Source organism: Coloeus monedula (assembly GCF_965178545.1).
Source record: "Coloeus monedula genome assembly, chromosome: 2".
NCBI lineage: Eukaryota > Metazoa > Chordata > Aves > Passeriformes > Corvidae > Coloeus > Coloeus monedula.
In genome coordinates, this window is record NC_138782.1 from 64952080 (window position 1) to 64975735 (window position 23656).

The window sequence follows — 23656 nt, forward strand, 5'->3', positions numbered from 1 at the left end:
CACATGATGACAAACTAAATGTGAATATTTTTTGCTAGAAATGTGAACTATTGTAATTATGAAGAGTACTGAAACTGCCTCCTATCCAGATTGTGTGTATTTGTGGAAACTACTTTGAAGATGAGGTTTAAAAAGGTTTTTGACAGCAGGGGAGTGGATGCTTTAACCCATGAGGTATCTCTCAATCCTGAGCTCTTGTATTTCATGTATTCTCAAAATTTTAACTTGGCCACTAGGCAAACACATTGATTTTAAAGTCTTTGTCTACTAAGATACTGCATAAATTTACTTCACCCCCTCAATGTTTTTTAACTCTGTACTTCCTTCTGCTAAACCTGCTTGAGGAAATTTTTATTTGGGTTACAAACACTGGGCATAAACTTTGTGGAGTCAAAGAATTAATTTTGCTCAGCATCCCAAATTCATCCTGAAATATGAAAAACGGGGTCTTTAGTTTTAAAAAGTTCTTAAAAACTTGCTCACTTTTTCTTGTTGCTTTTTGCACATTTTTTTCTTGTCAAAGTTACAAGTCCTAAAGAGATCCTAAATTGCTGTTCAGTTCACCTTCAAAGCATATACAGGGATTTGTTACATGAAAGGCAATATAAAATGTATTTTATAGCACTTGGACAAAAGTGGAAGCTTTCCCTTTCAATGAAATGGGCCTTCAGAAGCATAGCTACTAAAATTAGTACTGGAAGGAATATCTGGAGGAGGAAAGAACTGATAAGTATTTTTCAAGTAAAAAACCTGCCTGTATTTGCCAATTATTTTCGTATTTTTCAGCCATTATCTTATTTAATAGCTTTATGAAATATATAGTTTTTGCTTCTTGAGGCCGTCTACAATACTTTTCTCATAAGTATTTACTGCAGTGTAAGGGCAGTGAATCAGTCTGTGGAAGAGAAAGTGTTGGCTTGGCTCCATGCTTAGGTAGCCACTTGCAAATTCCAAGCAGCAGATGTTCATTAACAGCAAGAAGTAAATGCATTTTTGTAGTAAAGTTGGCAAATTAAGATGAATTGTTAATGTATCAAGTGCTAAAATTACATCAAACTTCTTTACCAAAACATATTTTAACTGCTTTGAAAATAAACAAAAGCTAAGGCCTGTTTCGTTACTTCATCATAACAGCTCTTCAGATAACTGCAAAAATTCTGATGGAACATGCTCAGTTTTCTTCTAGTCTTTGTTCACAATTATCAATACACTAAGTGTTTATATAAACTGCATACACAGATTTGAAAAAATCCGAAGACAGTTTATTGCCTTTTCTTCACTCAACATTTAAAGCACATGACATTTCTTAGCAAGTGAAATCTTCTTCACTGTCTCTCAGACCCTCTTCCCCTACCATCCTCCAGTTTTCTTGAGAAACAATTCAAGTATTTTAATTTTTCCAATACCTTCAGCAGCTTGGAGAATGCCTTTGACGAACTGTCCAAGAGATTTTGCTCTGTCATTAGTCCTCTCGGCATCCTGCCTGGTCTGCTCACCATCTGCTGTCACCTTGGTAGCCTGGCGATACAAATTCAGGGAAAATATAATTAATGAACAGGACAAGGCTGCACTATGTTATACTCCTACTGACTGAATCCATGTACAAAACTTTCCTCAGGCCAGAGGCAATCAATGAATTATTGATCAGACGCATGGGAAATGAAATGCTCTATTCAAGTACACAATTAAATTTTATTACCTTTTCCTTTAAATGGAAATTGGAAGGGTTTATTTTAGGTTCTTAGAAACCCTACTTGTGTGCAGCAGCACACCAATGGAGACAGGATGAAATTATCCACTGAATAATAATATCTTTGCTTAAAGAAATGTTGTTTGGAACCTTTTAATAGATTCTTTGGGGAATACTTTCCATAGTTTCACAAATGTGTACTTTTCGATTGACAAAGTGCAGCAGGGATCATGACCTCTTTGCTTCTTCCCTCGAGGTGTTCTCAAAGACACAGTTCATTCCAACAAGCAAGAAGATCTTTAAATCAATACATTAATTTGACCAAGAAAGAGAGAGGAAAAAAAAAGAGTAGTTTTATTCGGCTCTAATGCTTGAAGTTGTTAGTTTATAACATATTGGGGTGCTCAGTAAAATTTTAGTTTTGTGTTACTAAATGCTTTATAATTGTACTGAATCACAGCAGAAGCAGGAAGAGAGACATCTGCAGACCTGAAAAACATGCCAAGGAAAGGAATCATGTTAGGACTTTCTACTTAGCTCTTGAGGTCCCTATTTACAAAATGGACCCTTTTTTATTAAAAAGAAGCTGAACCTTTCAAGACACCAAGCTTGTTGGGCTGTAAAGCAAAAAAAAAAAACAAACCAACAAATCAAAAACCAAAAAACCCCCAACAAATAAAACCCTAGCTTTCTTCTTTAGGGATTACATTCCCAAAAAATCTCAAAATAGGGCATTATGAATTTCGCAGTCTCTATGAAATAGCTAGAAAGTCAATAATTCAAAATGAGCTTAGGTTTTCCCTGATGTGAACTGCACAAATTGTTTCTCCCTTACAAAAAAAACCCCCACACTTTTCAGTAATAGTCAGAGGAGTAGTAGCACTTAAACACATTTATTTTTGCCTGATTATCTTTTAGGTGGAAGCCCTCAAGGTACTTTAGGACATCTGGATTTCCAAAATGAAATTCCTGGCATCATCATACCACTTACAATTTTGGGCTACTTCAGAGTAGTTACACTGAAAGTAACTTACACTGAATGTAATTTATATGAAAATGGTTCAGGTAAATAGAAGTATACAGGAAGAATTAAGAACCCATGCAGAGTGGGGGGAGTTTGTTTTATTCCATCCCTCTATCAGTAGAAGATCATGTCTTTTCACACTGGCACAGCTTTAATCATACTATTGATTACTTCCTCTAAGATTTAGAAACCCTTTTTACCTGCCTGGATACAGAACTAAAATATTGTTACAGTGAGCTGTAAGAGGCAAATGGGACAGAAAAAAGGCAAAAATTCTAAATGGTCTTGATGGACCACCACTCTAACCCTGCTTGGCATTTCTGATATTTAATTCTTCATGTAATTGAGAATACATTATTATTTATTGTCAAACCCTCCACAAGCAGCCTTTTATTCTTTGAGTTTTATTTGCTTGGAATATTCACATTCAGTTTTATTATATTCTATAATACTTCTAAGCCCTTTGCTACAAAAGGTGCTTTATAACTTACATATATCTTTCTTAGTTTTGATTACTATTTCCACATTCACACTAATTTGAGCTGGCCACTTTAACCTCTCTATTTATGACTGAATAGCACGTACTACATTTTTGTGAAAATTAATCTGCCATTGAACAATTTTCATTTCCTTTCAGTGACAGTTCTCTTTAGTACTTAAATCCCATTCAGGTCCACTGAAAGATTTCTGCATTTTGACAGAATTTGCTCTGCTGACAAATAGGCTTTTGCTTCATTATCTGGTCTAGTTTTAACTCCATAAACCAAATTAAATGGCAAACATCCTTCATACTGTAGCTGGCCATTCCATGGCTAATTAAATGTTTTCATTTTTTAATAAGGTCCTACTGGTTTTATACATATTCAATATACTGCAGTTTACCACTTCTATAAGGTCAGTCTTCAGCATCTTCTAACAGTTTAAAGAGACCCAACAAATTCTTGCTGTGGGAGCAATAAGGGTCAGGTAGACTGGACCCAGAGCAAGGGTTTGGAATGAATCTTCAAGAAGTTATCTGGACACAAATAAAACTTTCTGGCATAAAGGAGATCCTTATCACAGAAACCAGTAAAGAAAATATTTGAGATCAGTGAACACACTTTGGTGATGCCCACAGTGACGGAGGTTCCATGAAAGGCCTTGGAGTAGCCACTTAGCAATTTAAACTACAAGCAAGTATTAGCAACTATGTTCACATTTTTGTTTTGGTTTTGTTTCTACATTTATTTAGTCTGAGGACTTAATCAAGCCTTAAGGAACTCCTCTAGATAGCATCTGGAGGGTGTCCTACAGGAATTTCTCCAGCTAGTGAGCTGCAGGCCACAGAAGGAAGTGTAAACACAGACCTCACTGTACAGATGGAAGTTCTTGGCTCTCCCTCCAAATGTCTCCAGCTACTGCAAACTAAGTTACCTCTGCTACTACTTCCAGGAATTTTTGAGTTAGAGAAATTCAGTACTTTGGGAGAAAGGTGAGAGTTTCCGAAGACAAAAGAAGCATTTCGATCAAGATGAGCGATTCTGATCCCTGTCTTTCTTGAAGGCTCTGAAGGTACCTAATTAGAAGGGAAGTGGGGGTTTTGATGAAATGCAGTGAACTGAAAGGAACTGAAGACCTCAGGCTTTCCGTTGGTGCTTGGTATGGGAATTTGCATGCAAACATGTTAACATAATTAGTGCAAGAAAGACATGAGGATCTTCTACCTGGCAAAGTAAATGATGCACAGAATACTGTAAAAGAAGGGAAAGGAATGCTGCAATGAAGTAAGAGATCATTGGTTGAAAAGAGACCACATGGAAGCAAAATCCCCAAAGATTTTGTAGTGACTGAATTCTATTGTCTTCTATATTTTATCTTAAAACAGTTAGAATATTTTTTCATAGAAACAGATTCCTCACCAATCCTCACCAGCTTTTTTCTTCATCACTACTGGTTTCACTTTGAAAATATAATGAGCCTGCAAATCAGATACAGGGAAAAACTCCAGCATCTGTGGTAGTACTATGTAGTCCAAGTGCCAGCCATCATGCAGTTATCAGCTGTATCTTCATTTGGAAATGAAGCCTTGAACACACTACATCAGGACTCACACTTTGTTTTGGAACATTATTCTTATTTACAAACACAGAAGGAGAAAGCTAGGACCTGCCACCAGTTGCCAGTCCCCAAATTTAAAAAAAAAACCAACCCACCCCAAACTACTCCAAACAACTCTGTAAGGATAACTGGAAATCATAAGTCTACTTAGCCACCACAATGATGAAAAATTGCAGAGAGGGAGTGGTGATAATGTGGCCACCATAATAACTCCTCTAAGATCACACTTTTGATATGTTTTTCCTTCCACGAGTAGTCTACAGAAGGTCAGAATCTGCATTATTTTAGGTCTTCTCTATAGGGGCAATTGGAAAAGGTTATTAAAAAGAGTAAATTCACAAGAGGGAAAAAGTTGTCTTAGCCTAAGATTGAGAAGCTTTAATAGAAAAAATATAATCTTCCCTGCTTGTAGAGCTGACACGGGTTAAAATTCCAGCTAGACTTAAAACTACCACAGTTGCTTCTTGCAGAAAAATACAAGATCAAACAGAAGTGGAAAAGCAAGCTTTTTCACAACGTGAGTATGTACACATACATACTCGTGTACACATGCGCATGGGTGCCTACATATGCAAACACACCACACATGCTACAGATGCTTTCTTACCCACTACCCATTTCAAAACTGAATAAAATCCACACAAAGAAAACAGTTTCTCTGAGAATTTTAGTTCCGTAAGCCATGTACAATTTAGACACATGGCGCTAAAACTGCCTGGAGTTTATGTGATCCTCTGAGGTGTATATTGATCAGTACAGTACTCCACATCTTTCTTATTTGATTCTTTTGATTCACAATCATGACTTTAGGTAGTTCTTCACACCCACGTACTTTGGACAGCTTTAGTTACACTGAGGCTGGTTCATTTCCCTATTTTTTCTCCACTAGGTGGCACAATTTATATTATTTTCTTAGACATTGTCTTCACTGACCAAAATGAGGTCTATATTGAAATAAAACTTTTGTAAAAAAAAAAAAAGAGTATATAGCACATCTACTGAAATCCAGAAGACTCTAACTATCCTCATAAATGAAATCTAGAATACATATATTTAACTAAACTCACACACCTCTTTAGTGTCAGCTCTTCCAGATAAGATCATCCTTGGGTGCTCCGTATGGACATGAAAAAGCTTTCTTACCTTATTAGGAAGTTTTGCAAAAAATATATGTCAATATATTGCCCCAAAACAAGGGATTGTTAGAGGACTTGCTGCCACTTCAGACACTGAGACTGAGAAGCATCTTATAATTCATCTATTCATTCATGTTTAATTCATATTCAGAAGATTTCTGTCATTATGCAGCCTTAACCAAGCCCATAGACCTCATTGTGATCACAGACATACTCTTGTCAGTAGTTCATCCATTTCTGTCATGAGGGTATCCAGATTTTCTCGTGCTAGCTGAAGAAATCTCTCTGGTGCTCGCTGAGGTGAAAGCAAATGCTGTTGGGAAAGAGATGAGAGAGTGAAAAATCAGTATGCAACGGATGTTAGTGCTTCCAAATATTGAAGAGAAGAAGCATCAAACATTTCCTTTTCATCACAATATGCAATCCCTTTTGTCATTGACTCGTGTCAAATTCATCCAATAGGCTTTTTTCAGGAATCTTGACAACTTTACATAACTTGTAAGTATGGTAAGGAACATACAGTATATAAAATACATAACCACTTCATAGACCATCAGCCGCAAAACCATTTTATTTGTATGCAATATGGCTTTTCTATGCCAGAAGTACAAACCCTTGTACACGTGTTCAGAAATTGCTGCTGCAAGATTTATTTATTAAACTAAATAAAAATAAATAACTGTGATACTTATTTATCAACCAAAGCGAGCCTGAAATAATTAAATCTTGAATTTTTCCTCTTCCCTGAAGCTAGTCACAGCTGTATGGTTGAACAGATTCAAGTATAGTTGTACTGAAGCTCTGTTATTCATGCATGTGAATACCACCAACATACCTTTAATTCCTGTGTCGTGTTCTCAAATCCATGTAACATTTTATATGGAGCAGGTAGTGGACCACTAAGGTTAACACTCAGGATCATCTGGTTTAGCTGATCCAGGTCATTGAGAAGGAGTCCTGTGCATTCATCATCACAAGCTGGGGGAAGAACAACAAAGCTCATTTCTTCCTGCTAAACATTTAAGACATATGTTTGATTTAGAAATTGTATGGCACACATGCAACTCTGTGGGAGGTAACAGTAATTTCATATGTATTACTCCAAAAGTGTAATGTGAGCAAAAATGGCAACAACAACTAGGGAATAGGAGACACATTATTGCATAGGACTTAGTAATGGGATATTTTAATATAAAACACAAAGATCAAAATTGATAGGCTTACCTCACAAAAAGAAGAAATAATTAATGTTGTCCATTATGGACGAGCCAATATAAAATATTGAATTATACAGGTAATTTGAATGAAGTTTGAGAAAAGTGGATGGGTAATTTGGAAAATCTAAGGAGCTCTGCAAGAAACATAGTATGCTTATGGATTTGAATACAAGAAGAAACCTAAAAAAATCTCCATATAACAGCATGGCCAAGCATACTAAACCTGTAATGCAGACAGCTGAAAGCTTCCTGGTAAAAATACTGATAGTTTTCTTTTAAAAAATGCTTTTCCCTACTTCTTTCCACTAACCAGCTTATAAGCTTTTCATGTATGATTCTTTTCTTGCAAATATCCTTCAGGATGAAAAATACTGTTGTGTGCTGCATATATCAAAAGGAGTTTGCATTTTTTCCCCCCTTGCTTTCGATTAACTATCACAAGAAATTCTCATCTCATATCATTTATGCAGCAGACAGGAAAATTCTTCATCCTTTAGAACAGAGTTATGGGAATACCTTTCTGTTTCTCTGCATAAAGACTACACAGAACTGGCAAGCACAAACATCTCAGGAGATGAAGCAAAGTGTGAAACAATGAATTCACTGGTGATGTTAAGAGACATGGAGAGTTGTACCTAAAGTTTTACAAGTGTGTAATTATTTATTTCAGCAAAGCTAGGCAGTTTAATAGCTAAAAAACCCCCACTAAGCAAAGTGTATGTTTTTGTAGAAAAGAGAAGTAGTTTTCAAAAGAGAATTACTTCTTTTTTCCCTGAAATCTATTCTTCATATAGATTAAATCTTTTCTGTTTATTAAAGTTTTCACAGTTACCTAAATATGGTTCTTATTCTGTTGACTGTTCAATATGGCAATGACAAAGTGTGGAGTCAAATACAGAGAAAAAAAAAAGAAAATTATTTTAGTCCACCATGAAACTCAAGTGATGATTGAAAAGGAGACAAGGTAGACACTGGATTAGTGTAGTAAGAAGTGGGTGCAGAAAGCTAGATACTATTGTTAGTTTAAGACTTCCTTTTGCATTTTCATTGCTTCCATTTGCAGACTTCTTCCTCCTGTTTCACAGTATTTTGTTACATAAGCTGAACTGCACTGGAACTGCAGTCAATAACTGTGGGCATGATACATTCTGATTTATGCCTCTACATGAAATTTAACCTCCCCCCCAACTTATTATCATCCCAGTTCTTGCCATCTGTGTGCTTGCCTTTAGAAGCCTGAGAGAATTAAAGGAAAAGCAAGTTTTACAGCAAATAGTGTTTTATATAACAAACACCTGTTCTGTAGCTGATCAAGGAGGTAAGGAGAACTGATAATCATTTTGCAGGACGAAAATAAATGATCTTGGACCTGAATAGAGTTGGCCTCTATAGTCTGTTTTTTGCTGTGGTTTTTTTTTCTGATATATTATTTTACTTATGAAACAAGTGAAATCTATTCACCTTCAAAGTTCTCCTAGTGGCTGGCAATAAATTGTTAAAATTTGTTATGTGTTACAGACAAACTCAGTTCACACCAATAAGAAAAAAGTGAACAGCCCATGAAGAGATGAAGTATTCTCAATGAGTAAGCAATCAATAAGTGAGCATTCAGTATAAATTAACACCTCTTGCACAATAATCAGGTTGAAAAGAGGAACTGAATCAAGTGAGACCACAGCTGAGTAGATGAGACAGGACTCAGCTACTCCAGTATGCAGTCTGTAATGTACTGCAGCTATGGGAAATATTTCAAGAGCATGATTATATTTTGCAAGACTTAAATACTTATGTGTCTATCTATAAAGCTGTCAGGATAAATTTGTGTCTAATATTAACAAATGCAGGACTAAATTCAGATCATTACAGCAGTGCAAGCATGTAAGAGGCAAATCATGCAATCAATATTACAATAGTTCAACAAGCAATTAATGCAAATTTTCCATTTTCACCACACTTTTCCATGCACTTACCTCTTGTGAGAAGCATGTCCAAAGTATGCATGCCAAAAGAAATTCTTTTAAGTTTACAGACATCTAACCATTTATTCCATCTTACAAAGAGAGAGAATGTACTATAAAAGAACCACATCTGAATCACAATATGTTTCTCCAATTGAGTGATTATCTGACACTATTTTGCTCTAATACATTAATTTCTGTGAAGATTCAGAAGACTGTGTTATGACTAGCTAACTTTTGGTCTAAGGGCAACCATGCAATGTCTGATAGGAGGTGGTATCCTATGACAGTCAGTGACTCTTCAGTATCAGCTTCGTGTCGCCTCACAATGAAGTGTTGAACTACTCATTAATCTGTTGACTATTACCTAATTTTTCCCATTTTGACACTAGTCTCACACCAAATAGTAAAATAGCCTTCCTGTGCCTTCCAAAACAGAACCCCAGTAGAGAGCTGACAGCTTTAGCTTCCTTGCCACTGCTGCTAGTTTCAGGTAGCTTACATGATCAATATGTCCCTAAAACCTGGTAAAATTCATATCTAGATCAGGGTCTAAAACACCTACTCAGGTTTATTTCTGATTTTTATTATCTATAAATCGTCATCTGCTGGTTTTGATACATACCAGTAGTAGCTGAGTTTAAAGACTGCTTGAGTTGGGTGAAAGTCAGGACTGTGGGTCTAAACTCAACAGGAGCTCACGTATCACAAAAAGGGAGAACAAGTGATAGCTTATCAGCTTCTAGGCCAAGCAGGGGTGTCCTAATTGAGCCCATGCAGCCAGAGAAGGAGTTGTCCAACATGGAGGTAAATTGAATTCTTACAGCTGAGATACAAGGACAACAACTTCTATGAAACTCAGAACACTGCAGAAGCTAGTCCAAGGCTTCATAGATATGGTGTTAGACACAGGATCTTTCTTTTCAGCTCACTCTGTAAAGTCTTGCAAAAAGAAACTCCAAGCTCCTGCTGAAATAAGCACTGTGTAGGAGCTGGGAGAGGCTTAGTTTCACAGATTCTACAAGATCTACTTCTGACAGAGACAGCATCTCTGCCTAGTTCTGAATTTGGAAGGGCTGAGATCATGGGAGCTACTCACTGTTTAAAAGGGAAAACCTTGATTCTTCCAGGATCAGTGGCTGGGACCTCCCTTGCTCTTCTTGGTGTAGGACTGACTGGCAGCTGGGAAAAAAACTCCCTCTCATTGCAAGCATCAGACTTGAGTGCAAATACTTAAGTGCCCAAGACTTGCCATTAAAGGAATCTCATTATATAATTTTCTCCTTCTACCAATATTGAATATTTAAATTTATAAAGATGGAAGTTTGTTGACTGCAGCAAGGATGAGGGTCTTTTTCTTTTTTTTTCCCCACAAGACTGAGTTAAGGAAAAATTCCTAACAATTAAATATCTGCTTGATCTCCCTGCATCATGATTGCTTCCTGTTCAGTCACATCAACTGCTTTACATTTAGGCTTTTGCTTGACCCCAAGGAACATTTGTGACAGGAGCATACATCCAAGGAAAAGTTTTCAGTTTTTATTGCAAAAGAGCTCAAAACATTGAAGACCTTTCTTTAGAAGTCTCCGTTGTGGTTATGACAGATACCCTGAAAGCATTCAGAAGGTGAGTTCTGACTTGCCAGATAATATAGAGCCACACAACAATAAAGCCTTGAAGTTCTCACCAGGATCATTTCGTTCCATAAATATGGCACAGCAGTGAGCATAGTCACTGTTCAATAACATTGCAATCTAGGCTTCTTCATTTTATGTACTACAAACTCTACAACTGAAGTGAAGTGGAATGTCACAAGGTATAAAAAAACACACAAGAGGATTACTATTTCTAAGAAAATGCATGATTGCTACAGGCTTGATTCAAAATCTGAGAGAAGATTTGAGACAACTTTTGTCATCCTTGACAGTATACAATGATGCTGGCAGCATTATTAAAATTAGTTTGCAACCATAACTATTTTTTTTATTGGCTACTGACTTCTGCAAAAAAGAAGGGAAAGTGAACCTACAAAGTAAATTACTTAAATCCAAAAACTGTAAGAAAGTATTCATCAGCAGAGTATTATGAATATTTGTAGAGGACAACCTAGATGGTTATGTTAGCTGGGGAAATAACCCAGCTACTAGCCATACTAATGCAAAAAATGAGAATTTTTATGATGTGTAGTAGACCATACCCTTGTATTACTTATTTTAAAAAAGAAAATCTACTTTTTGGACATAATTTTTCGTTCCCTGATGGCATCCTAGAGAAAACAAAATTGTTCTGTTACAAGAATATAATGGGAATAGAATTTTGTCTGTGCCATGCACATATAATTATCTTACCATTGTTATTTATCAGTAAGTGAAATCTTCCCCTTTAAGCAGTGGCTTTAAAAAAAAATAGATTCTATTTTACCTGTAGCTCTCTAAAATATAACTGTTATAACACAGCACTGAAAAGTGACATGTACTAAGCAACTGAAAAATGACACATTATGAGAAAAAAATAAGAACCCGGTAAGACAGATTTTCAGCTATATCAGAAATAGATCACTTCAGTGAACATGCATGCTTCTTTGCTTTTTTTCCCCTCCACCTTTTCACCAGAAATCTTCACTTAAAAAATCTTTAGAATACTTATGATAAGAGCTATGTTAAAATCAAATTGTTATATTTAAAGAAGAACGCATTACAATATTTTGGCTAAAATACCTCTCTGATCTGATTTAAATATGCATTATTTGGTTTTTCAGGTCATACTGTGTGGTGACCTTTTATAGAATTTGCCAAAAATTCATTACTCAGGTGGTTATTCTTTGTTAAATATTCAAAATAAAATTTCACTTTCTTAAACATTAACTATACCATACTAACAGGACAGCTTAATCACACTATGTCTTATACTGCTTACAAATACACTTTTTCAAACATGGGTGACTGTATTTGCACATATTTTCTTTAAGTGAGACCACTTTACAACCTAACTAGGTGTTCTTCACACTTTTGACAGGTACAATGCAATTGCAGTAGCTGAAATGGCACCGCAAATGAGCAAGTAAGTACATGTATTCAGCTCATTTTAAGTACTGAATGCAAACAGGATTCTGTTCTTGACACTAATTTTCTGTACATTAATAATACCACTGTTTTTACTTTTAAGGCTTTGTTACAACCGAAGTTGGTCAGAAGGGAATTTACTGAGTATTTTCCAACTGGTTGATATAAGAAAGTAAAAATATATTGTAAACAGAACCAAATTCTCAGCTGCATTAAACTCAGATTGGAACAGCTCAATATTCTGAAAGCAAGGAAGGAAAACTTCAAACTTGCCCCAAAGGTGTTTCTAATGGTTCTTTGACAGGACAATGACTACTAAAGCACATTAGGGGCTGCAGCAACGAATCCTTACCAACAGCTGCACTCTGAAGCCTGTGACATACCACACACTGTTTACCCTGAGCAAATTCCCACCAAATCTATGCCTGCCACACTCCCTTTGCCACAGCCTTGTGCCCAACACAGGCTACAAAGATGTTTGATCTGGCTTATTTTCTACCATGTCAGGGGTATTGCACTGCACTAGCAAAGACGGGTTTGGAGTAAATATGGGTGTTGAGGAACCTTTAAACAAGAGGAATATCATATAGTAAGAGCTAATAGGCACATAAAGTGTCTACTGAAATATTTAACTGCAGTTTTTGCAATTTATGACATGGTTGTTATTGATACGGTATCAACAGTAAAAAACTAGTTTCTGTGACAGGGAGATTTAAAGTACCTCTCATCTGTTTCTATAGGTGGCTCTTATCTTTATGACTAAAGAAAAGAAATCTTCTCATTTGTTTCCTCACTTCTAGTGGTCAAATGAAATGTCCATATGCACATGTGAAAGGCTGTTTTTCTGGTGAAAACTGATTACTTACTTAAAATGTCACTAAAGATAGCTTAGATATATTTCAACACCCGCTTTCAAATATGTTGCAGTTCAATCAGAGATTATAGCAAATAACATCTTTCAAAGCAAAAAGGTGGAAAATTTCATTGGCCTGCAAACAGCTTTTTCCATTCACAAAGAGGATATTTAACCTTATTATCCACACAATGAAGTAGCCTGATTAACAAATTGGAAAACCATTATAAATGATAACTTGCACTTGGGCTGTTTTGTACAATGAAACTCTGTCATACTGGATACCCAAAAGACTTTTCAGAATACTGACAAAGTAAAAGACTAATAAAAAAACATACTAAGTCATGCCTGAGATTGGAAAAATAGGATAATACTGGCAATAATGTAAGAGCTATTCAGGATATTGAAAAATGAAGTAATTTTCATGTACATACCACTCTGGAAAACACAGTTCTTCTTTTAAAATTTTGTAGCTGTAACACTTATGGACTTCACTTGCAATTACAATTCTCCTTGACACATAGAGCACAAAATGGAACTCAAACCATAGTTATTTCAGCAACGGGACTACTTACTCCAGTTGCAATCATTTTGTTGTAGTTCAAAACAGAGCTTAAGATACCAAGTTCAGAATTAGGTCCTAAAATGCATCACACTGTAGGACATTAGAAGTTTATTTTCCTTGAGTACACTAAGCTTTTAATCAATGAATCAATGCCATGTTGTTAATAGTGAAGAAATAGAAGCAGTTATATCCATATTCCCAGAAATCTATAATCTCCACCTGGGATACAGGACTAATGCAAAAGCACTGATTTCAATAGACTTACTCAGAAGCTTAGCTCTGCTGAATCCTGGTGACTGAGAGCTGATCACAGCCATTAAGTTCAGTGAAAAAATGTTCTGCATTGTGTACCTCCTGACCCTATGTGCCTAACAGCTTCCTCTTTAACCACGCCAGGAAGCCATACATTCCATTCTTGACTTATATGATGCCTTCAGACATTTTAAGCACTTCTTTGTTTATTTTTCCATTTTGCTTTTAAAATGTTTGCAATTTGTTTTTACTTTACCATTTGATTTTAATACTAGAGAGCTGTGCACCTCTGGGTGTTAAGGCACAAAAGAAATTAATTCTTTGGACAAGCAAAACCAAAAAAAAAGTAGATGGTACCTACTTTTCTTGATGTTACACATCCCTCACATAGACACCCCACTCTCCATGAAAAAGCTCCAATTAACGATAAAACATTTGAACCAGTTCACTGTGCCTTGACAATATATTCAAACATGCACAGATTAATAAATATTATATTCTGTGGACTTACTGGAACTCTACCAGTATTCTACTTTAAATTTAACAATCATGGCATTGAAGGGGAAAAAAAAATCACTATAAGGTTAGTCCCAACACATCTGGAGGAGATGTGGAAGAAGAAAATGCCTTACTTCAGTCAGGGCTCACCAAGTGTTCTAGAAACATTTTGCTACTTTTCTTTTTTATACAAAATATAAGCATACAACATTACATGATATGAGATTGTGGGCTCAAAACAAGCATTATCCAAATTAATGAAAAAAATTCCAAACAAAAATACAAGATAATCACCTGGCATGTATCAAAATTGAGGGTAGGTCAAAGATACCATTACTTTACTAAAATATAAATTGGTGGTTTAGGCTATCAGTTTTCTATTTTTAACAAAAGAAGTTCTTTGATGGATATAATGTACTGTCATTCCTTACATCTTTTAAATTCCAATGGATGGTTGTTGAACCAACATGGTCAAGTAAACCTTAGTAAAAATTCTGCATGTGCCTCATGGTATAGAGCATTGAAATTGCTGGTTAAACATTTAGGACAACACTAAAAATTCACCAAGAGCAAATATTGTCACAACACCAGCGACAACCTTTAGCAAAACTACAGACTCCAAAAAGCCAAAAAGAAATCCTTCAAAGTTTTGTTTTCAATTTTCAGTGATAATATTAAAAATTATTGAGAGTTTTCTTAAAATCTCAAGGCTTGTGAAAAAAAATGGACCGGATGCCAAAGTAGTAAGAAACCTGGCAATTATTTTCAAAGAAACCCACACAACTCACTGTTACACAAGCAGGTTTGAATTTCTGACATACGACAAACACAACCAAAAGTTAGCCAGAATTACATTAGTATACGTACAAACGCATTTCATGCCGTGACGCGCATGCCGATGTTCACAGCCAGCACACTTCCACCCCGTGAATCCAGGCCTGCAAGTGCACTGTCCAGTGACAGGATCACAGGGGACAGGCAGGGAACCATATGGATCACACTCACATGCCTGGCAGGACCCTCCTGGAATTTGTGGATTTCCTGTGTAGCCAGAAGAACATCTAGACATTGCAAATACAAAACAAGATTTGTCCAACTGAGATGTAGTGCAAAAAGAATACTTGGCAGTATTTTAAAGGTAATTTATATGAACATTCATGAACCATTTAAAAAATCTTTGTTGCTTCATGAACAAGAGAGAAATATTGCAAACCGTCCAACAAAGTGACTTCCAATCAGGACAGTCTGGATGGAGGAGGTATGAAAAAGTGATTCCACATCCCTAACAGTTTTCAGATACACCACAACAAAAAAATTCCTCCACTATCATAGTTTGGCCTATAGACCTAGCCACTTGTGTTTCATATCAGACATGAAATCTCCTGGTAGACATTTGCCAATTTTGATCATCTTAATCCCTCAACGTTGTGATGGATGGGACAACAGAGGCTGTTTAGGTTATTAATTCACAACTTGGCATTAAAATGTTTATATGTAACCATCTTTCACAGTCAATGCCCATGAGGGCACAAGTCACTAAATCAAAGGGTATGAGTGACATCAAGATATACTATTAGAATGGCATCTAAAAATTTTGTATTTTTTTGTTTAACTTCTGAGACCTGGAGGAAAAAAAACCCTCACACATCAAAAAGCAAGACTAGGAAAAGATCTGTGATATAAATAACACTGATTATCAGTTTACAGTGGTGTATATAAAAATTGTCCATGTTGGCTGAGTTTTAACAGCATATGAAGAAGAAATAAATTATCCAAAGGCATGTATTTAAACAGCAGTAAATACACGCTTGTAATATTGAAAAACATTTATCTCCTTCATGCCTTTTCCTCATTTAATTGTTCCTCTTTCTGCTTTTTCCATTCATCCTACCTTTCACAGTACTGGCCTTCGTATCCAGGTGGGCAGGCAGTACACCGGTAGTCACTAGGGCCTTCAGCAACACAAGTAGGGCTAAAACTAAAATGAAAGCAAATAAAGAATTTTTTTCTACTCTCTTGCATCATTTCACTTTAGTCAGCAGTGCAGAAAGGCCCCAAAAAGTTCCACTCTTGATGTAAATGGCAGCATTTTCTTATCTGTTTATAAAATCCTGTGAGAGATCCCTCTTTTCTATTACAATTTTTGTGAATGCCTTGCTGTGATGCTTGCAGAGTTTGGACAAAGGCTCCAAGGGCTGTATCCAAGGGGATGGAGTGAGCAGCACCCATGCTGTAGGCTTGTGTGATTGAATGGTGCTGTCACTCACAGTGATCAAGCAAAGAAAGCACTGGGAAGGATGTGAAACAAAAAATTTAGAAACTGAGCTAATGAACATCCAGACTTTCCAGTCTGATTTCATTTTATTTTGAATGAAAGGAGATAAGCTGGGAAGAGTTTACTTGAAGTTAAGATATAAAGGGAGAAAAGGAACCAAAGTCATATCTGTGTGGAATCTTCCAAAAAGGGAGGATCAGATGATCTTCTCAAGGATGTATGAGAAAAGCCCAGTCTACAGAGAAAAAAACCCTAAAAACTACCTCCTTCATGATCAGGGAGAGCTCTTATTTTAATCATTGAAGACACTAAATTATCTTTTCTAAGTCACTTTACTACTGGCCGTGTTGTGTACCTGTGGGCACTGTGCAAAGTAGCATTTAGTTGAAATGTTACTGTACTAAGTGCCTGCACAGGCAGTTAAAACAAACAAAAAGAGTAGGTAGGGCAAAAGAACAGAATTAAATATTAAGATGGTGCAAAACTGTAAAACTCCTTCAGCTCTTTGAGGAAGAAGAACCAGAAAAGCACAGAGGTGGCTAGTGGTGAGCCAAGAGCTTCTTCTTGGTAGAGTACAGTCAGCATCCTCATCTAACTTGCTTATAATGCATTAAGTCAATAGAACTTGAATGAGTATATAAAATTACGCCTTTGCAAAAAATGTAAACAAATTGATCTATTACTCACAAACTCATTATCCAACACATTTTCAACTCCATAAAAATAGATCCATGCCAGGAACAATTCATTCTTTCTGTTCTTTGTTTTTTTACCCCAGCTCATAATGTTTGAAGCTGACTGCTCATTGTACAGCAGTGTAAACACAGTATTTAAAACTTAAGTGGAGTTTTATACAATTTCATAAGTAAAAATAATTGCACTATACCATTCACAAATACTATCATGTCAGTCATGACATAGCAAACTAATGAGATAGCTCATTAGCTATCTGTATTTCATGTAGATTATGATTATTTGACTACCATAAAATAGCTGCAGGTAGACTTTTACCTTAATAGCATCTTGAGGAGCTTTAACTGATCTGCAGAGGATACAAATCTAAGGTCTGATACTCTCATTTTCCACCTAATACTGTAGCTTTATGGAATGGATCTATGCCACTCTATACATCTAAAAGTCAAGCATTTAGTCTAAGCCAATTGCTCAGGCATCCTCTATCAGACTGGAAAATGGACATGCACAGACAGACTTATACACACATTTGAAACATCTTCCCTGCCCTCTCTCCAGTGGTGTTTTCATCCAGGTTTAACACGAGTGGGATGTACAGTTGTCTGTCCCTACATTTACTATATGGCTACCAAAGTTGTTGATGGCTGCAGCTAACAGAAATAGAAATCCCTTCCATGCTGTCTAGAGGCATCTGAGTTAAGCTCTATAAAACACAAGAACTTCTGTTCCTGGACATGCTCAGATCTGACTCCTTTCTCAACAGCACTAAGAAACTGGATGACTATCTCATGATTAAGTGTATTTATTAAATTCAAATTAGGTGTTATTCTCTTATCTCCTGTGAAGGTTTATGAAACAAGAGAGTCTCATGATCACTTTTATGTAAGCATGACACAAAAGGCTGTGACAACACCCACAGACATGCAGGCTGTGTGACTGAAGGAGGTATGTGCACTTTGCTTGCCCTCCCTCAGGCAGCTTGGCAATTTGAGTGTGCGCCTAGGACACCTAAAGAGAGCTTTTAAAAAAAACATGGAGATAAGACAACAGGGAAGGGTTTTAAACTAATAGAGGGGAAATGTAATATAATAGGAGGAAATTCTGTACTCAGAGGGTGATGAGACACTGGAACAGGCTGCCCAGTGAAGTGGCAGATGCCCCAATTCCTTGAAGTGTTCACAGCCAGGTAGGATGGGGCTTTGAGCAACCTGGTCTAGTGAAATTTGCCCCAGCCTGTGGCAGGAGGGTTGGAGTTAGATGATCTTTAAGGTATCTTCCAACCCAAACCATTCTATGATTCTGTGGTGCACAGACTACCCATGGGCCACACATTTCTCACCTGTAGAGCACTTCAGCAACACCCACTTCCTGAGTTTATGTTAGCATTTAGGTAAGATACTGAAATAATGTCAGGAGCACAGTGTGGAGAATATGCCTAAATTCTTGTAGCACGGTGCCATGAACATCCAGGTGAAGAGCCCTGCGCATTTTCTGATCTGATACATGTATTTCTGGGCAATCAAAGGTTTCTAAACCCCAGAAAAAAAAATAGGATGGAGTATTTTCAGCACTTCATACTGCCAGTACCATAAAAAGTTTTCTCCAATGTATTTGCTGATTTGCAAAGCTGAGAAGCTCGGTTGATCTAGTTCTTTGCAACTAGAATGTCCTTTTTGGATACTAATAGACTGAACACATATTCAAGTTGTAATAGAAAACACTCATGAAATGGGAAAAACTCAGAAAACCTTGCAGTTAAGACTGCATTATAACTTTCTTTAAGGACATTTCTTTAAATACCTGAGATTTGGAGGTATTCTTAAAAACTCTTGCTGTGGGTGAAAGACCATGAGGTCTTTATCTAGTATTGTTTGAGAAAGGACTTTCCTCCTTCAAAATAAAGCCAAGACCAGTCCAAAATGATAAAACAAAGAAGAAAGAAGAAAAAGAAAACCCCTAAATTATCAGCTATACTGACTGAAAGCCTCACTAAAACATCCTAAAGGCCAGAAAAAGCACAGAAAAATGATTTTACGGAACACTTCCAGCTTTTCAAAAGCACAATCAAGAAACACAAACCTGTTCAGAGCACTACTACAGTATGATGCTAAATATCATTAAGAGCTTCTCAGCAAAACAACAAACAAATCTCAAGTGCTAAAGTATCATCTGTTGGGAACACATGCAGACACATCATGGAAAGGCTCATTAGCATAAAGCAACCAATAAAATTTATGCTGCAATAACTATATTGCTTTTAAAATATTCTATCTTTCACAAATTGCCTAAAACTCATGTAACATTAAATAAGGAATCAATAAATTCCATAGTGGAGCAAAAAAGGCGCTGCAGTTATACCAACATAATATATGAGCATAAGACTTTTTGCAGCTCCCTTGTGGCTACATTGTACTTGAGTTCTGCTCTAGCTTCATTTATGAGAATACCTTTATAACACACACTCATTATCTTGAGTATTGCATTTTCTAGCACTTATTAATTTATTCATCACAAATTAGCAAGGGAGCAATTTCTGACTTTTAAAGGAAGATCAATTAGCAAAAGTAGAGAAGAAGGTTTTAGTATAGCTTCCACAAGGCAATTCTCATGCAGTCATCTGAAAAAGGACACAGGGAGCCCAGAACAAAGCTCTGGCTTGCTGGAAAGGCAATTGTGTACCATGAGTTTCCTTGTTACTAGAACTTACTTGTTACTAGAAATGGATAGGGGACAAGCACAAGGCTGACAGTCATCCGGAGAGCCTTGGACGATGCCATAAAATCCCGCTGCACACCTCTCACAGTGGTGACCAGCAGTATTGTGCTGACAATTCTGCCAAGGAAGCAGACAGAATGAAAGCTGTATTTGATAATTACAATGAAGCAGACAGACAGCATTTTGTTCCCAGTCTTAGGAATTCAAACTTACTTCAATACATAATTTCTCTCTCTCTGATATGATTCTCAGTGGGAATGCTTGCTTTAAGCATCTATCAAATGCCTGCTGAGTAATGTATGGGCTTAAAATGAGAAAGAATACAGCTACTGGAGAAGGAGAAATAATTAAAATTCAGTCTTACTGTATCAGGTCATGTGTATTACTGCCTGTAAGAGCAGAATTGTGTTTACTGTATGACACATAGTACATTGCTTCTTTGTTTTGCAGGTGTCTAGCTTTTCTTTCTGCCCAAACAGTAATTCAGGGGTGAAAAAGTACTGCATAATCTGAACTCTAGAGAATCAGAACGAAAACTTCAAAAGTCTGCTTTTATGACTCTCCCTGAACTTTGACAATTAAGCTTCTTAGGCAAAATTGTATTAAAATATTGTCCTCTGTTTTTTTAGATTACTAGTCCAACTTAGGAATTTCATATTAAGATTAACCTGGTGCATAAATTTAGAAGTGTAATACCTGACAAACTGATGTTTCAGAGTCACACATAGCGCTGTGTCCATGACACTGACATACAACACAGGTGCCTAAGGATTGAGCAGGTGTCCTTCCCGCAGGTGGAGATGGAAGCCTGTAAAATCCCGGAGAGCATGACTGCAATAAAAAAAGATGCAGAAGAAAACAGATCATTACAGAGTAGACTGTGTATGGGGAGCACTGCAAGCTCATCTTTCCAATCACCAGTTTTTACAAGTTGTGAAAAGAATCTGACAGGCTTCCAGCTGTCTTACAAACAATATACAGTACTTTACAGATAACAAGAACCAGCCCTAATTGGAAACATGGCTGAAAAATCCCTGGAGCACTCCACTGGATTCAGGCTTTTATGCTACAGCTTGAGAGAGCCTTCATTCAGATGCAGAACACCTTTCTGTTCTCACTGTGCATCAAGCATCATTCCTTTCATTACTTAAGAAAACAGTTTGCTTTCAAAATAATTTTTTTGCGTGGACTGTGGAGAGCAAGCATGGTGATTCTGTTTCCTTCATCCCTGCTATGTTTTTCAGGTTCGACAAGCTGGTATCTGCCTACACATTACCTGATGGGATAACAAGCAAAAGCTGAGTAATAATCAAGAAAATGGCTGCATGCCTGCATGGCTGCATTATTTATACCTATATAATTTAAAGACCATAATAGTACAGAATTCAAAATGTTAAAGGTTTTCCATGTCTTGAGACTATCAGCCCCAAACAAGTCTATCCATCACTAAGTCTCCTCTACTGCAGCTTGGCAATAAAATTCCGAGAATAACCCAAAAATTGCAAGCAAAGCTGACACATGCAAAATAAAACACTTGATCTTTATTTCAGGCTTATTACACAATTCTGTGGAAGCCCTTACGCAGCTCTCAGAAAGCACACAGCTATGGCAGCATAAAAACACAAACAGGAACACTTTGACAGGTGAGACCATTAGGGCTAAGTGCCTACAGAGAAGTCACTTGTCCCACGTATAAATCCCACCACCTAGCGGTGCCAGGAGCCTGTGAAGGCTGTCTCATGAGGTCATTTCCGACTGTTGGCCACAATTTCTGCTTTTTGGAAAGGAGTAGTACACTTTTCACACAGCAATAAAATGGATGCAAAATAAAACAGAAGAGAATCTGGAGTAAGAAATTTTTGTGACCAAAAGCAGGATTCTTCAGTGAAGCACTAGCTGACATGCTGGATTTATTCATACACCACCACTCTGACAGTTTTATAATCATTGGCAAAACCTCCAGGAATCTAAGTTATGGAAAAAAGCATAAACGCAATTATTTTCTTTAGAATCACAAAGAATTAATCTTAACTCATTTCTGCTTTTCCCTTTTTATTTTGACTTAGACTACATTAAGTTCCCTGAAGCATAGAAACAGTCTGTCTTCGCTTTCATGGTTTGTGGAGAATTCTAACCTAGATAAATAATTTCAAATGAAAGTAATTCTTTCCTACTAAAATACCCTTTTTTTCCCTCCCTCTCTATCCCCACAAGTGTACTTGTCCAAACAAGACACAAAACACAGCCTTACAAATTCTGAGTGACTTCAAAATCAAATTATAAATATATGGTACATCCTCAAACAAAATTAATATCTGGGTTTTTTTTCTGATATGCCATTGACAGTCTTATCACCTATTTTGATCGAAGCATTTCTGAGATGAAATAAGACAGACAAAAGAGAAAACAGACTATATTTTTAATTGCTAGTTTGGAAGTTTTTCAAAAGCAGCCATTAGGAAAATTCTTACCACTGCTTTTGCAGCCCACAACTAGATGTGAGAAAAAAAAAGGAGGGTAGGGGATATAAATGGCACTTCTAGTAAAAACTGCTGTGCATGTAGTCTTCACAGAGCTATTATATGGATAAAGCATGAAACAGATACATACACCGTGTTAGCATCTGCTTAAAAAATTCCAGGGTGTCAGATGTTATTTTCCTGCTAAAATTAAATAAACTTTCACAGAACATACCCTAACCTTCACTGAGCACACTAAAAATAAACTAAGTTATGAGCATGTGAAGATCACACAATTAAGAATGAAGCATGAAGGTTGCAACTGAGACATTTATTCAGCCCCTGGTGGGTGTGAATTAAAATAAAGTTTTAATTACATTATCGTATATTTTTCTTCAAAAATACAATTTGCTACAGTAATTAAAAAAAAAAAAATCTGTATTTCTAAGCAAATGTTGGAGTCCATTAATTTCTCATGTATTTACATAAATTCAGGTGTACTCTCGTATTGAAATAGTGTCCAAAGAAAGTTACTTCATTCCACTTTCTTACACCCCTTTCCTATGAACTTACTGTTTCGGTTGACTCATTTGCTGCATAACACAATGAAGTATAGCATCCAAATGGAGCAGAGTTCTCACAGATAACAAGGCATCTTTCCCATTCATTTATTTCAATTTTTCTCCCATTGCAAGTTTTGGGGAAACCCTTACAAGATCCCACTTAGGATGTTTGAGGCATTTGCAGATTACTCAAGGTGGTGTTCACTGCTACCTCCACCTAACAATTGCAAGCAGTGAATTTAGAATTGCTAGTGCTGATTAAAAATGAAAGCATGGTGTTCCCCACACAGAAAGATTGGTAGTCTCATCATCAAGGGCACAGACAGTCAGAAATATCAACTCCTATTCTGCAGTCAATATATCATATCTTAAACACTTTCTCTGGTACCTATAATGAAATCCATTTTACAAAAGTATATACAAGTCAGCTGATTCTCTAGAACACCTGGGCACTTCTGAAATATGCAATCTTCAGTATGAAATTGTAAGTAAAAAAATTAATAGAGTGCATGTATAAGGAGCACCCAGCTCACTTAGTTGACCAACACTTTTCTCCTGGTGTTCAGTGAGTTAGAATTTTACAACAGTATTATACCCTC

General features: G+C 36.6%; 1 protein-coding gene across 8 annotated transcripts in view; it reads right to left on the reverse strand.

Moving 5' to 3' along the window:
- The window catches only part of LAMA2 (laminin subunit alpha 2), a 344213-nt gene that overhangs the window by 76869 nt on the left and 243688 nt on the right, over positions 1 to 23656 (reverse strand). For 5 of the 8 annotated variants that reach the window (XM_082302949.1, XM_082302947.1, XM_082302948.1 and 2 more), the window contains 7 exons: positions 20732 to 20866; positions 20028 to 20152; positions 16244 to 16330; positions 15220 to 15413; positions 6783 to 6925; positions 6162 to 6260; positions 1407 to 1518 (listed from right to left, as the gene is read on the reverse strand). In XM_082302949.1, coding sequence (XP_082159075.1) covers positions 1407 to 1518; positions 6162 to 6260; positions 6783 to 6925; positions 15220 to 15413; positions 16244 to 16330; positions 20028 to 20152; positions 20732 to 20866 — 895 coding nt within the window. The remainder of the gene's footprint in view (positions 1 to 1406; positions 1519 to 6161; positions 6261 to 6782; positions 6926 to 15219; positions 15414 to 16243; positions 16331 to 20027; positions 20153 to 20731; positions 20867 to 23656) is intronic. The other 3 variants (XM_082302950.1, XM_082302946.1, XM_082302945.1) reach the window with 1 other exon arrangement.